The sequence below is a fragment of the Branchiostoma belcheri genome, unplaced genomic scaffold, assembly GCF_001625305.1.
Source record: "Branchiostoma belcheri isolate BF01 breed outbred unplaced genomic scaffold, Haploidv18h27 scaffold24, whole genome shotgun sequence".
NCBI lineage: Eukaryota > Metazoa > Chordata > Leptocardii > Amphioxiformes > Branchiostomatidae > Branchiostoma > Branchiostoma belcheri.
In genome coordinates, this window is record NW_017803843.1 from 1732459 (window position 1) to 1747733 (window position 15275).

At 42.9% G+C, this 15275-nt stretch overlaps 4 protein-coding genes across 5 annotated transcripts in view; 1 reads left to right on the plus strand and 3 right to left on the minus strand.

Annotated features, from left to right (window-relative positions):
• The window catches only part of LOC109471068 (4-coumarate--CoA ligase 1-like), an 11051-nt gene extending 10164 nt beyond the window's left edge, over nt 1-887 (minus strand). The window contains exon 1 of the mRNA XM_019770257.1: nt 670-887. Within this exon, the coding sequence (XP_019625816.1) occupies nt 670-777 (108 nt within the window). The 5' untranslated portion in view covers nt 778-887. The remainder of the gene's footprint in view (nt 1-669) is intronic.
• Nucleotides 1-6337, minus strand: part of LOC109471070 (4-coumarate--CoA ligase 1-like) — a 10335-nt gene extending 3998 nt beyond the window's left edge. Inside the window, exons 1-11 of one of the 2 annotated variants that reach the window (XM_019770258.1) lie at nt 6124-6337; nt 5029-5236; nt 4599-4705; nt 4159-4361; nt 3837-4011; nt 3438-3609; nt 3214-3314; nt 2929-3070; nt 2641-2723; nt 2171-2336; nt 1267-1884 (exon numbers count right to left, since the gene is read on the minus strand). In XM_019770258.1, coding sequence (XP_019625817.1) covers nt 1757-1884; nt 2171-2336; nt 2641-2723; nt 2929-3070; nt 3214-3314; nt 3438-3609; nt 3837-4011; nt 4159-4361; nt 4599-4705; nt 5029-5236; nt 6124-6231 — 1593 coding nt within the window. In that variant the 5' untranslated portion in view covers nt 6232-6337 and the 3' untranslated portion in view covers nt 1267-1756. Of the gene's footprint in view, nt 1-1266; nt 1885-2170; nt 2337-2640; nt 2724-2928; nt 3071-3213; nt 3315-3437; nt 3610-3836; nt 4012-4158; nt 4362-4598; nt 4706-5028; nt 5237-6123 lie in introns of those variants that run through there. The other variant, XM_019770259.1, reaches the window with a different exon arrangement.
• A 1022-nt stretch (nt 6338-7359) lies between these two features.
• LOC109470953 lies at nt 7360-9100 on the minus strand. The gene is made up of 3 exons (XM_019770047.1): nt 8662-9100; nt 8173-8298; nt 7360-7786 (listed from the first exon to the last, which is right to left on the minus strand). Exons 1-3 carry the CDS (start codon nt 8949-8951, stop codon nt 7534-7536), a joined length of 669 nt encoding a protein of 222 aa, XP_019625606.1. The 5' UTR covers nt 8952-9100; the 3' UTR covers nt 7360-7533.
• A 460-nt stretch (nt 9101-9560) lies between these two features.
• LOC109470933 (tectonin beta-propeller repeat-containing protein 2-like) overlaps nt 9561-15275 on the plus strand; it is a 13775-nt gene continuing 8060 nt past the window's right edge. Inside the window, exons 1-6 of the mRNA XM_019770030.1 lie at nt 9561-9901; nt 12120-12349; nt 14002-14130; nt 14368-14499; nt 14840-15000; nt 15134-15170. Coding sequence (XP_019625589.1) covers nt 9850-9901; nt 12120-12349; nt 14002-14130; nt 14368-14499; nt 14840-15000; nt 15134-15170 — 741 coding nt within the window. The 5' untranslated portion in view covers nt 9561-9849. The remainder of the gene's footprint in view (nt 9902-12119; nt 12350-14001; nt 14131-14367; nt 14500-14839; nt 15001-15133; nt 15171-15275) is intronic.

Genomic DNA, 15275 nt, shown 5'->3' on the forward strand with positions numbered 1-15275 from the left:
GTATATGGAGAGTCATTACAGCTTGAGGATCCTTAGGTGGAATTCCAAGGTCGTGGTGCACCATTGAACATTGACAAGAAACAGTTACACATCGGTAGCCACTCGTCTTTCGTAGAGAAAGAACATGTCTCTTGAGGTGACATTCCCTATCCGCCTTCTTCATTCGAAATGTTCCCATTGATTAGACGAAACCTGTTCGGCAACTATGGGGCACAGTACTCGTATATAGTTGTCTTAATTACAATGAATACAAAATTTTGTCTTCTCACGCAGTTCTATTCTATACAATACTGGGCACAGTTATGTGCCTTTGGACAGAGGATACAAAAAACGAGTCCACCCAAGTAAAATCATATAATTTCAAGTTACAGATTAAGGGTCTTGTATTTTGCACTCCGGGTATTTACATATGGAGCAAAGGACGTCGTTCAAAAGATGAAAGATCATTGTCTGACTCAAATGCAACAGGCAGGAATGCATTCTGAATGTCTTATTCAGCATGATTGGATCGGCCAAGAAACCTTAAGCGTATCTCTAGCGTATATGGCGTATATCTCTAGATATTGCGTACATACATATATCTCTACACACAAGCAGTCCACTCCGGTCGCCAACTATGCAGATCGCGTGCCGTATCGATTTCCACCAGTAAAACAGTTCTAAACTCACCAGCGCAACCTGGTCCCCGAACGTGTCGAAGTCTTTGGTGACGTGGTCTACAAGCGACACGTCCTCAGGAATGGCGACGTCGGGGTGGGGGCTCTTGATGATCGACATGGTCGCGACAGTGAGGAAGTCGTTCTTACTATAGCTAGGGACACACCGCTGGTAATACCTACCCGACACGCTGGCAGCTCTGGCCTGTTTGGGGTCACTGCACACGAGCTATTCTGCACCTGAATGGGGGTTGGGTCATCACGTGGGCATACCTGTGCATTCATGCAGGTAGTCCTTATCTATGACATTATCAGGAATATATAGTTCCGCAAAAGCCATTACACGTATATTGTGACATCTTTTTGTATGATATGTAATATTTGAACTGTCATTTGAACTCCGGATCTAAAACAGATCAAGGGCACTTTTAAGTTATATATTAATCCTTGAACAGATCAATAAAAGGGACATTAACATGTACATGTAAACACACACACAGGCTCGCTCATTTCTTTCAATTAGGCACACAATTCTCATGTGGACGGTGGCAGCTGCATATACAGAAAAGGAATGAACACTGGGGTGTATTTCAGACATGTCAGACAACGTTTCCATTCACAGGCATAAGATAAGATAAGAGGCGGGGTCCATCCGGGGTGTATGTGTGAATCAAAATCCTACAGTATCGAAATGGGGTAAGAGGGTATGAGTCTGTTCTCGAACAGCCTTCGTAACCCCTGCTTTTCTTTTTGCGTGATAGTTAGTTATCAGTCTCAGTGAACTTCTAATGAGGAAAAAGAAATGCTGTAACAGTCTTATTCATGTAACCATCGAGTGAGTGCCCTCGGGCCTAGTCGCAGCAACTGGTGACCTTTCATACATAAAAAAGAAAGCTAACAAGGTGCAATGCTGCTGTATGGCATCACATTACAATAGATCTAACTTATTTAAGCTGGAGATTTTGCCATTCTCTTATCGCGGCCATGCTGTCATAAATGTTTTGCAGTTCTAGAGTAAAATGTCCATCCTCTCACACAATGTTTACGTTAAGAACAAGCTGAACAGGCATAGCTGGGCGTAGGTTCAGCCTCCAACAACGTCACTTTTCCCTGTGCCTCGCAACCTCCTTCTCCTTCAGCACCTTACGGAGGATCTTCCCGCTGGCAGATTTGGGGATCTCATCCGTGAACTCAACAAAACGTATCTTCTTGTATGGAGCAACTTTTCCTGTGGGACAGAGAAGAATTCCTTTCTAATTCTCCAGTCATCATCTATTAAGTCTGTGTTTGCACTATGCAGTACAACAATAACAATCCAGTTATAAAAATAGTACCCAATCATTTTTAATCGTTAAGTCTACTGTCTCGTTTCTATTCCGGATATCAATAGAGCGTAAACGGTTCTAGTAAGCTATATGATTATGTACGAACGTCCAAGGTCGTTGAAAGGCCTTGAATGTTTCCTAGGAATTACAAAGTTTACCATTAGCATTACGATTCTTGATTATCGTCACCTGCGATGTAGTCCATGACCTGCTCCCCTGTGACGTTTGAGCCCGCCTTTTTCACGACGTAAGCCTTGGGCAGCTCGCCGGCCTCGGGATCGGGCACGCCGACCACCGCCGCGTCCTGCAGGTCCGGGTGGGTCAGCAGCAGCGCCTCCAGCTCGGCGGGGGGAACCTGCCACAGAAACGTCCAACTTTGAATTCAGGCTTTTGTGTAACATTTCCGATGACTGACGTCGCTTTTGCCAGTAACCGCGTAACCGGTATTTGTGTCTTCAACACAGCATAGGCAACATCTATCGACGCGCAAATTAGAAAGGAGCATATACACCAACCAAGACGGCTGTCTTCGTATTCGTACGACCCAAAGCGTAAAGTTTAACTTTAGAATAAGAAGAAAAAATTTAATAGGTGGCAAGACCCATGACAATATGGCGCCTACTCCCTCAGTTGAACGTGACGGTGCTAGAGATGCTCACCTGATACCCTTTGTACTTGATGAGTTCCTTAAGACGGTCTACTATATAGAAATTCCCGGTGCCGTCGTAATGCCCGATGTCACCTGGAAACAATAAGAGAGAATGAGAGAATGAATGAATGATAGTAACTTGTGAAGACGCTCAGAGATACAAGCCGGAACACTTGACAGTAAATTGATACTTTTACCCCTGAGGATCAGTCGCATAAAATATTAGGCAAAATTTCTTTGATCATGTGAGAACATCAAAGCTCCAATAATCACAATAATCAGTCCCATCACCACCCACCTGTGTGTAACCAGCCGTCCTTGATGGTGTTGGCCGTGGCCTCCGGGTTGTTCAGATAACCCTTCATCACCTGAGGACCCCTCACACACAGCTCACCGTCTTCACCCTCCCCCAGCAGCTTACCCGACTCGATGTCCACTATCTGAAACGCACGGGTACCGTCATGCAGTTCAACATTTTCACCTAATGATTAAGATACATCATCATCATCATCGACTGCAGATTTCACACGTAAAAGATAAAACGTCCGCTGAATTCTTCTGTATTCACAACCAAACCGCATACCTTGCATTCAGTGTTTGGCAGGGGCTGTCCGATCGAGCCTGGCAGGTCCTCTCCCTCCATGACAATGTGGGTGACGGGACTGGCCTCCGTCATCCCGAACCCTACGGAGGAAAAACAAGAGGCCTCAGAGGAGCCAACATGTCAACAGAAGTGCTCTACAAAGAGCATATGAAGAGCAAATGAAGCATATGTCAGCTGTTTGGACCCACGCTGCCGTGTGTTACCTTGCCGGATGGTGGGGTGCTTCAGCCTGGTGACGACCGCCTGTGCCAGCTCCCTGCCGAGCGGCGCGGCGCCGTTCACCAGCTCCTTCACGTGAGAGAAGTCGTACTTGTCCACCAGCGGGTGTTTGGCCAGGAACAGGACGACAGGAGGCACACAAGACACGCGAGTCACCTGGAAATACGGAGAATCGACTACAAAATGTGGCTTTAAGAAGACGCTAGATTAGTCTCACAAATGCGACTGCGGCCGCAAAATAAATTCTCTGTGCTTTGATATACAATATATAAACCCTGTGGACCTGATACAAGTTTGTTGAAGAAGGACAAGTTGGTTATTTTCATTATGTACCTTTATTCCCTAATCAGATGTTGTAAGCAATGTAGTAATTGTTATATCACCTTATGGTCCTGGATGCACTTCAGGAAGAGCTCTTGATCGAATTTAGGCAGACTCACAACCTTCGCCCCTTGGACCAGACCGACACCCAAGATGGCGACCATGCCATAGATGTGGAACAACGGCAGCAGTGCGATCAGGACGTCCGTGTTCGGGTCCAGACTCAGACTCTTCTGTCTTGTTGTTCAAAAAGGGGACATAAGAAAGTCTTCAATCATGTGTAAATCAGGTGTAACAAGTTATACTGCTTTTAAAAGAACTATAATAATTGGTTCTTCCGCTACCAGCAAGATGACGTCCTCGTAAAGACCGTGTTCTAATCACCTCATTTGCTCCAGGTTGGCGATGAGGTTGTAGTGTGTGAGCATGACGCCCTTGGGCAGCCCCGTGGTGCCGCTGGAGTACGGTAACACCGCCACGTCCTCCCGCGGGTTGACCTGCACGTCCGCCGGGAAGGCTGAGCCGTCGTCCCGCAGGAGGGAGGAGAACGGCGTGCAGCCCTCAGCCTCTCCGAACACGTACACGTCCTGGAAAGCAAGAGTCCATTCTGTATCTAGTGAAGAATTAAACCTCGCTCCAATGTAAAAGAGTGAATTTTCGTCCATCTGTCCGTACTACAGCATTCATCACGATTCAAATGACCAATCCCACATGACCTTAAATTGACTTAAGTTGAAGGAAGTTTTAGTAGTCATAAATTCAATGGGTCTTAAAGTGCACCTCAATGTTAATCTCATTGGTGACATGAGAACATGATGCCCTACCTTGATCTTCTCACACTTGTCCATGGCCTGTTTTGCCTTGTCAGCAAACATGGGGACAGTGATGACATAGGAGGCTCCGGACTGCTGCAGCTGGTGGGCCAGCTCATCTGGAGGACAGGAGGGTGGTCTATTAGGTTTCGCCTTTTTCACCAAGTCGTCGTTTACATTTCATACGTCCCATCAAGACTTCAGACTTACCTTCTTTCATTTCTTCAACTGATAAATTGCCAGTTAACGAAACAATGAAAAGCACATTATCAGCGTATGTTCTTACTTTGTACCTCTGTATATTTATATGTTGCCCTGCCCATCTCCTTTTATTTGTGGCATTGAACAAAATCAACTTCAGTGCTTGTGTAGCAGTAACAAGTCGATTTTCTTCCATTTAAAAAGGAAATGTGTCCGCTATGACCGGTTCCTACCGACACACCTGCCGTGTACAGAGGGTTGACCGTCGTCACGGTGCCTCCAATCCCGATGACACCGAAGAAAATGATGGCAAACTCCGGCAGGTTGGGGCTGTAGATGGCGAACACGTCATGCTGTTTGAACCCCAAACGTGTGAGGGCGCTACCGCACACACGGAACAGAACTTTCAGCTGAGAGAAAGTATAGGATCTGCCCGTGGGGCCGTCGACCTGGAGAAATTGAACAATGCAATCCAGACAATGGGTCTTTTGTAAGGTGAGTAGCTGCCAGGAGCTCTGAAACGTTCAAAATGTACACATTCAAGCATGCAACACGACGTATGCACCTGTCACACTTTTCAGTGTCTTGAAAAAAGACCACACGTTCCGCCTACACTAACTTCTGTACGTGCTACTATTCATGAAGAGGTAGGTCTTTGTCCACCTGTTAGTACAGGAAAGTGCCTGTGTCTGGCGAGGTGTATTGGGTTTCACAAAATAGGCCTTGTGTCTTGGCCCTAATCTCGTAGATTACAGGTATGAAGACGATCCGAGACATTTTGCCTCCGTTCGATCGTCGATGATCTAGAACACGAGTTGAACCTCCCACCCCAGCAGCGATAGCACTGTATCTATATGGTGGACTGTTACCAAGTCTGTCGGGACGAGGTCGGCAGTTGTTGTAACATGAACCACTTGGCATTGTCCGCACTGAGGTCAACAACCACTTATATCTATTAACAACATACACTGTTGTGCCTTCATTTTCCTGCATTATTTATCCAGATGATACAACAAATTTGTCATCTGTCAATTCAAGATCATGATAGTTTGCTTGTTGGAAAATTCTGTTCTGATTCTAGTCCAACAAACTGCGTTTTAAGCTGACTGATGGAATTGGCGAGCCAGTCACGGTCAATTCTGCAAGGAGTTCCATAAGTCATAACTTTGGGCATGGGCCCCCTGCCCCCTGAACAGGGCTTTGGATAGCACAAAAGTGGGTGCACAATAACCATTACACTACACATTCCGGCACTAATATGGCACTAATAACTTGTCTCAGTTTCCGATCGTTCCCCCAGTCGTATTTTACCTGCAGAATTTTATTACCTACTCACCAACGCGACCTTGTCTCCATAGGCGTCGAAACCTGCCGTTAAGTAATCCACCAAGGCCAAGTCGTCAGGAATGGTGACGTCGGGGAGCGGTGACTTAATGATAGACATCTCGCCGAAGCTGTGACTGTGTCTGGGGAGGGAAAGTTGGGAAACTGTCGTGGAAAGTCCAGTGAAGTACACCGACTGTAGGGTAGCGATATAGCGTCATGTTCGTCACGGGTCACTCGATATGCGTCATTCTTCTCGAATAATGGGCTGTACGCAGCAGAGTCATATTTCTTCCATGATTGGAATACTTTCTAGCGTGTTATACATGTATGTGAAAGGACATTCACCATGACGCAGTACACGTTTTGTAATCTCATTTGGTCAACTTATTATAAGTGTTCATATAGTTTCTGGCAACAACGGGAGCGATTACATGTACGTCTGCTGCTGAGTTCATAGCCGGATTCTATTTTGGGCTTCCGTGCTTATCGTTGTTAAAACGGACAGTGTAAACACAAGAGGAACCTGACACTTCAGCATGCACTTCAAGATTGGTCATCATGAGAACCTGATGTTCAACGTAACAACGATCCAAGTGACGAAAACCACCCCTTTAACAAACCACGTATGCCAACCCAGGCCCAGGCAAGACTGTATTGTCAGAGATTTTCTTTAATATAGACTATACCCCTTCTATAAACACAACTTTTGTTTAAAACTAAATCAATGACTACTAGTTATCTAGAATATTCATCTATTCACCGCATACAAATGTGAAGATCATGATATTGAAAACTTGTATATCAACTCCAAGATGATATCATTGATACAACATAACTCAATTGTTGCCACCAACATGTGATACTTAAGAAGCGTACATGTATATAGTTAGCATGTATGCTAGCGTACATGTATATAGTGAGTTATTCAGGACATAATAGCATGGCATTGGAACATAACTTGAAAAGCGTATAAGGTCATGTTCGCGTATATAAGGATGATATCCCGTATATAGTTTCCGTATAAGTGTGTTCAAGTAGAAACCACCTGCTACACCTGTTCTTCCTATGCAATATTGACCAAACATCCATCAGATAGGGTATCCGCATCTCGTTCTAGATGAATGCTAAATTCGTCTTATATGAGACCATCAAAGCTTGCTGTTTGTTTTAAAAAAGTGAAACAAAACAATTTCATGTTCGTTGTCAGATTATCCATGTTGGAAAAGATATGTACATACCTGTAAAAGCAAGGGCTTATTCACTTTATTGTATTATCATTCTTTGTATCTATGAGAGATACATGTAATAATTAGTACAGTATTCGGAGAACTTCTTGTCACAAAATAACTCAATTCAAAGAGTGAGTCGTCGCCGCATTGGACTCCAGATTCGAGACACGACATCCGACTGCCAAGGTGGGCTAAATTACCGGTGACGTCATGTCATAATTGCCAGACCGCTTCCATGGCAGGGTTGCCGGTCTGCCCTCCCGGGAGTTCAGCCGCAGCCGCAGGACGGTGAGCCCCGTGAGGACCAGCCACACCCCGAACAGCGCCCACAGCGAGATCTGGGCCACTGTCATGAAGGTGTGGAACGGCATGCCATCGTTATTACCCTTCGGGTACCCGGGAGAGCTCTGGTAGTAGCTGCAGGTGCCATAATCATATCCGTAACTAGGAAAAAAAAAAGAAATTCATCAGGATGTAAGTTACACAAGAAAACAGTTACTCGAGCAACTAGATACATTTTGGAAACTGTCAGACGTTTCAAGTAGTCACTACGTTTCGTCAGTTATCGTGCGTTACCTGGATGTACAACCTTCATTGACTTTTGACGACTTATGTTGTTCCATGTAAGGCAACGCAGGTTAAGTAAGTGTGAGTGAGTGAGTGAGTGAGTGAGTGAGTGAGTGAGTGAGTGAGTGAGTGAGTGAGTGAGTGAGTGAGTGAGTGAGTGAGTGAGTGAGTGAGTGAGTGAGTGAGTGAGTGAGTGAGTGAGTGAGTGAGTGGTAAAAGCTTGATTCAGTTCGTTTATTCTCGGGTTTAGTATTTTTACTCACTAGATGACTTTCTTGACTTGTGCGCAGAAGTTGTTGTAGCCCACCGACACCATGGCACCGCACACGAGCGTCAGGAAGCTGAGGCCGCCATTCAACACCAGCGAGGGCAGGAGCACCATGTCCTTCCTGTCAGATCGTCAAAACTGAACTAATATGTCTTAAAGCACCTTTCGTGTAACCATTTACATGTACTTATATACATGTATTAAATCAATTTGCGTTACGCAGCAATTATTTTGTGTCATTTTGAAGTTCCCCGATCTAGATCTATTAAGGGCAAGACGGACTTTCTGGCCCCTTTCTGAGACTAGTGGGACATCATCATAAACATCACTCAGGTTCAGTACGATAATTCCTTTGCACTTTTCAGATGTCTATATGCCAAACATACATTGAAAAGTAAACATATCATTCTGGGCATGTCACGACTGTAATAAACGTGTTATCATGATCCCGTGTGATTGACTTGACCTTGCCTTCCCTGCTTACCCATTCCGCTCCCGGCTGATGAGCGTGTATGTGCAGTAACCTCCATAGATCACTCCGTACACGACGGCAGCTACGCCCACCCCGATCGGGAAGTGGCAGTTGGAGTTTGAGCTGCATTTGATCAGCCACTGGTAGTCCGGGGCCGTGTCCTCGACGATGGGCGCGTACAGGATACAGCATCCCTTAAAGTTGGCGGCTGTGAGACCTACAGTCACTGCTACAGCAAGGCCGCCCACCACGGCAGCAGCGTACAGCAGGACCTTAGTCAGGAGAAGGAAGTCCGCCATCATGTGTAGTTATGTAACTACGGCTGCGCAGGTGTGGAACTTTAGACGCTGTTCTCACATGTCAGTGTGCTCGTGACACCCCCGCGGAGTTTCCTAAAGTCCATTTCCGTGTAAACATTCCCGAATACATACAAATTTGTATCGCCAAATCATGTTAATTTGACATAAATAAACGAATAAAGATTCCGATTGATAGCGTCTAGACTAGAATTCTTGTTCTTGTTCTCTTTCTTGTACGGGTTCTGCACAACACCCCTAGATTGGGTAAAGCGTGCAGGGAATTCAGTCTGTCTTCTGCAGTTCATTGACTTGTACTAACGTTACTAGTTAATGTTTACAGAATCACATGTTTGTTGGGGCGTGTTCCAAGGTTTAAGTAGGCAATTATGAAAATCGTTTCATTTGTATTTCACAATAGGCATATCCACATAAATCAACAATATCATATTTGTCACAATTAAGAAGGACACATGTATAACGTTCTGTTGTGGCTACTGTGTCAGAACTTACTTAAACTTAAAAGTCGTTTATGACTATCATCGGACTATGAAGAAGCGCGATATTATAAACTTATTTGAAAGCTGAAGTTTAGCAAATTGGGACAATGGTAATCTAGAAGAGTTGGTGCGCCAGGTTAGACTACTGTTGTAGTCCGTCTCTGCTACTAGTATTTTCTTTTGGTTTGCAAGATCACGCCTATTAATAAAGTACTAGTATTATGCTTTACATCAGATTCTACTCGGTCACTCGTGAACCCCCTATTCATGAATGGTTTAGTCCATTGACCTTGCACCCTTGCTTTCAGTGACGTAATTCAACATGGCTGTCGAGTGATAATTTTGTCATCTTCAGGTGTTTACTTTTCCTTCTGACCATCATTTTCGCCACCCTCTCCATCAAGATGGCATCAGAAACCACAACAGGTACAGTAGCTCTTTTACGTGTTGCAGTAGGTAGGTCCTTTTTGTGGAATTCTAATCAGCTAGTCCTGAAACATCCCGAATGTCGCCGCTCGGTCGGAATGACGATGTTAGCAGTCGACACACAGCACAGTGGGCCGTATCACCGCTGTATGACTGGTCACATTGACATGCATGTTATTAACAAGAATAGGGTATTCTTCTTCTCTAGCACTATGAAAACAGTTCCGTGAATTCTATGAAAACAGTTGTAGTTGGTAGGAATGCAAGATTTCCATGTAACGTTACCCAAAAACAAATTGTTGTTTCAAGATTGTTTGTTTTGTAATTTGGCTCATTCAAATTATCTCACGGCCAAACATAATGATTTTGTAGGATAGGAACCTGTACATTTACTAGATCATACTTCTGTCACAAATAATGATTTATGGGGAGTAATCAGGGAAATCAATTATATCACATGTCAGACTCGAACTCTCCTCTTCCTGCCTTTCTTTCACTCCTCTGTCTCACGTCCTCTCTTTTCTTGCCCTCCCCTTTTCTCCTGTTCCCTGTCATTTTCTCCCATGTGTGTGTTGTGAATGTGTGTGTGGTGTATGTATGTGATTTGTGTGTGTGTGTGCGCGCGTGCGTGCATGGATGTGTGTGTGTGTGTGTGTGTGTGTGACAGTATATGAGATGCTGTGTTAAACCATCTTTTGTTTACCAAATCAAGAAGTGCACCGACAATGAAAGTCCCCCTCCCCCCAATCATTTCACTGAAGTTAGAAAATGCTATTGAAAGTGCTATTGAAGAGGATATACATAGTTCAATGGTAGTTGGCTTCACGAAGAATGATGCTACTGTAGGTCAGATTTTATTATTATTTAGCACTGGAAACTAGACCAGTGTCATACAGTCCCGGCGTTCCAGGAATGGTTTTATTTGATTGAAGTCTGGGACTGTGCCCAGGCCTCCCATTGTAATCTGTATTTTACTTTTATCATGGTCCCAGTAAAACAATGTGATGAAAGTCTCATGCAGAAGAAATCAGAGCAGGCTCTTAAAATCATTGTCTGTTTCTGTGATTACAACCTCAGAGGTTCATCTTGAAGATCAGCCACTAATTACCCATCAGAATAATGAGGCTGTAGAGCAGGACAGTACAGTAGATTGTTGTTGTTTTTTCTTTTTTTTTTTGCATAACATACTAGTTTTGTACAATGAGTACAACCTGCGTAGCACAGGACTGTAAGGTTTGAACCACTCACTGGGAAGGACCCCTCGACTCTTTAGTTGTCCACAGAAAGGGTGGTATACAGTTGAGCTCTGTTATTGAAAATAATTTTTAAGACAATTTAAGATAATTCAGTGCAACATAGACACCACTCTAGAGCAGGGATTGCATTTGTTACCTCCCAAATGGCAGTTTATCAGGTTTGCCACTCATAATTGATCAGAACCCTCTGGGTGGAGACATCTTAATTAGATCTTAACCCAATCAAGGGGAAGTGCATGGAGCAACTTGGTGTAATATCAGTACTATTTGTTGTCCAAATGTAGTCTCACACATTACTGCTATGTGATGGTGCTAAGTGCTCTGTGATAGAGGTACTGATATGTACAAATTATACTGTCCGTGTCTATCTCTTGCATCTAAAGATATACATTGTACCTTATAATATGGCACTGATGTCACTACATGACTGAAGAGGCTGTTATTTCCTCATGTTGCAATCACCAACATCATGCAAGAGTAGCTTGGGCTATGCATTTTGTTGGCAGTTTAAGGCATAAGCCATATCACTTTGACTTATATGCATGAATGTGATTTTCATCACATTAGAGATTGATGATATGTATCTTGGATCAGAAAGGGGTGTTATGTCTACTTCAATGTACATCTCATAAATATGTTTATGATATGATTACGCTTAAGTATCGGATTTTATGCATTAATTGTGTTAATGTTTAGCACAAGTTGTAACAACATTATGCAAAGAGAATGCAGCCAGAACCACACCATCAAAAAGAAATTTATTCTCACAAGAATCAGCACCACCTTGGTTTAAGCACATGTAGATATATAGAGTATCAGGTTTGTTTTTGTATACAATCACTGATTGAAAAACAGAGTGTGCATTCTAGTGCCTGTGCCTATTAAATCAAATACAGTACACCTACTAGTAAATGAGCATCATTTGCAGCTCATCTCATTCTGCACAAGAAAAATTCTAATGAAGAACCTGTCATGCTGTTGTCTTCCATCAGTAGAAGCCAAGCCTCCAGTGCTTGGCCGTGACCCTGTCCTGAGGGAGTTTGCCCCACTGACCAGTATAATGGACCTGATACCACACAAGGCACAGAAGGGTCTGAAGACAGAGGCCATCCAGCTGACGTGTTTTGATGCCACCAGAGAACTGCTTGGTTTTGGGTCCAACATCGGCCTTGTGTTCCTGTACGAGAGGAAACAGAAACAGATGCAGAGGCTGAACTGTGAGGTCAGTGCTGTCATGAGTTTGATGTTTCACTTTTTACTGTCTAATAATATGTGTTGTCAATGTCAATGATAATTGACTTTCAAAATGCCATTACAAAAATACATGGTGAATGATAGATCAGAGCACTGAGTATATACAACTATTATACATGAATAGCTTCAATTTTCAAGTCATGTAAGAGAGACCGTAACAGGCCTTCAAAAACATTCCAGAACAGCTCTTGTTTGAACAGATCACTTACTCAGCTATCAAACTGTAATACAATGTATCAGTTCTTCTCTTTATCTAACTTTATTACAGCATGAAAGTGCAATGTATGTGTATTAAATTATACTATTATGAATAAAGGATGAACATTAACATAGCCATAGTAGTTTCTAGATTGCCATAAATTAAGTGATCCCAATGATTGTAGCTGCCAGCCTTACCTTTATTTGTAGATGCTTCTCCTCTTATATCATAATAGGAATGTGCTCTTGCTGTACCCCTGCCCTACCCTCCTCCTGTGAAAACATGTCTGTGACATCAGTGTTTCCCTTGTATCCTGCCCCCCTCCCACCCGTGCTGTGGGTGCCCATCTTGGTGGTGTAGCAGCTGTGAGATGTGAGACACATTTGCTACGGCCACCAAGATCTGTGCCAGCAGTATTCCTCTTCTTTCTACCTTCACATATCTCTTCCCTCTTGTGTTTATTGTAATGTCTTCATGGAAATAATGTCACATTTATGACACATAGATGATAAAGGAAACAACAGTATTGGTAATCTTGGAATAACTTGCAATTGCTAAAATCTACCTACAACAGTTAACATGTGTTATGTGATCCTCTCTTCATAAAACTGTTGCCAAAGTTAACTGAGGGAAATAATTAGATTGTCTAGAAATATATCCCCAATAGAATATAGAAGCTACTGTATTGATTCATTGGCAACTTAAGAACAGGACAGGATTGGTCTGCATGCCAATGCTAGAGGGTAAGAAATGGGTCCATTTCAATAGAATCTGACATATACGATTATAGCAAGCTTGGGACATCATGCTTTGCATTCTCAATCAATGTACCTGTATTGAAATGTGTGATGAATATTTCATAGTGCTTTGATCTTTGGTTGTGTCATGTAGTGAAATTCAGCACATATGTCCAGAATGATCCATATCATCATCATCTTTTGTTTAACTGGACTTTTCACAGTTCTGCCCAATTTATCAGTTCACGACATTCCATTTTGTTTTGGCATGTAAATCAGGATGCTTATTTTTGGTGAACTTTCATATTGACAACAATAATGCTTGCTTTTCTGACCTCTTGTGTTTCAACTGCTTCCTTGCTGTAGAGGAAAGGAAAGGTAAATTTTCCTGTCAAAATTTTTCCACGTTTTTCATTTTATATTTTAATATTCTGTTATATATAATTGCAAAAAAAGTAAGAGATTGCCTCTATCCTATGTGATAGCTCTCCTTGTCATCTGCACAGCTAATATATCACTAGTGTCATTCCTTTTTGGACAAATATTTATTTTACTCAAACAACGTTTTTTCTTTTTTTTTCTTTCATGTATGTAGTATGTACATCTTCTCCCTGGCACTCTTGGCTACTTAACAGGTAAGGCAGTTAATGTATGAGTGACTTCATCCTGTTTCTGTCCCCCCAGTTGAAGAACGACCCCATCAGCTCGGTGAGATTGCTGTCTTGCCTGGATGACATGGTGGCAGTAGGAACAGAGTCAGGACTGGTGGTGGTGTTCCAGCTCGGGTCAAATGTTCCTGGTCACAGCAAAAAGGTTGGATGAATTTTAGATAAAATGCTACACCATGTTTGGGAAGTACAAGAAAAATTATACAGTCCAGTATTTTACATGTATTTGTATTTTCTCCAATGTATCCCATGGTACTCAGAAAAGACTTTCTATTGTCTCTAATTCTTGAAAGATGTTCTAAACCAGTTTTGAGTTTTGAATTAAAATCAGAAATGTTTCAAGCATTTCAATGTAATAATAACCCTGGTATTTTGTCCCCAGCACCAGAAGTTTACCATTGAGGACCAGCATGAGGCAGCTGTGGTGTGTACGGAGTGGAGCACCAACGGGATGAAACTATTCAGTGGGGACAGGGCTGGCAAGGTCATCTTCACTGCTGTGGACTTTTATGAGGTCAGCAGAGTACTATTCCCAAAAAAGAGTCATTGTATATATCAGCCCTGGAGTGCTGGAAAATGCTTTTTTCCCTTTTTTTTTACCATTTTCTATATTACATTAGTTACATATGTAGGTATTGAACAAACAGGATTGACCTTTGCTGCTTATTGATCACTGACTAGTTTGAATGTGATCTGCATATTAACAAATGTACTGCAAAACTCCCTACAACAGCTAGATGGCACTGCAGGATGGTGCCTTTTTGGGATTGGAGTAAAAATGTATGTGATGACTTTCTGAAGACTTTTGTTCTACATGATTCTACTCAACCTATTCTTCTTTCCCTGTCCACCAGGGGGTGTGCAGACCCACAGTGTTAATTACTGAACCTTCCCCTGTAGTACAGCTGCACTACCTACACAAAACCCTCCTAGTGTCCACCCACCAGAGAACACTACTGTGCTACACCGATCAGGACTGTAAAATCCAGCAAGTCGGACAAAAGCCCAGGAAAAGGTAAAATGTTCCACACATATGTAATGATAGTAGTAGAACCTGAATTTTGTTACTTGCCACATATAGTATGTCATAATAATTGTGATCTGCATTAATGTTGTAGCCTATTGAAATCTCTTTTCGAATTTATAAGTGCAAGCTTCATGTGCAATGCCAGTTCTGCACTGTTGGTTTCTTCAGTGAAGTTTTCTATCAGTCCTGTATACTTCCAAGCCAGCCAGAGAAGTGCTTCTATCCCACTCCTCTCATGTGACCTTGTATGTTGTTCTACAGTG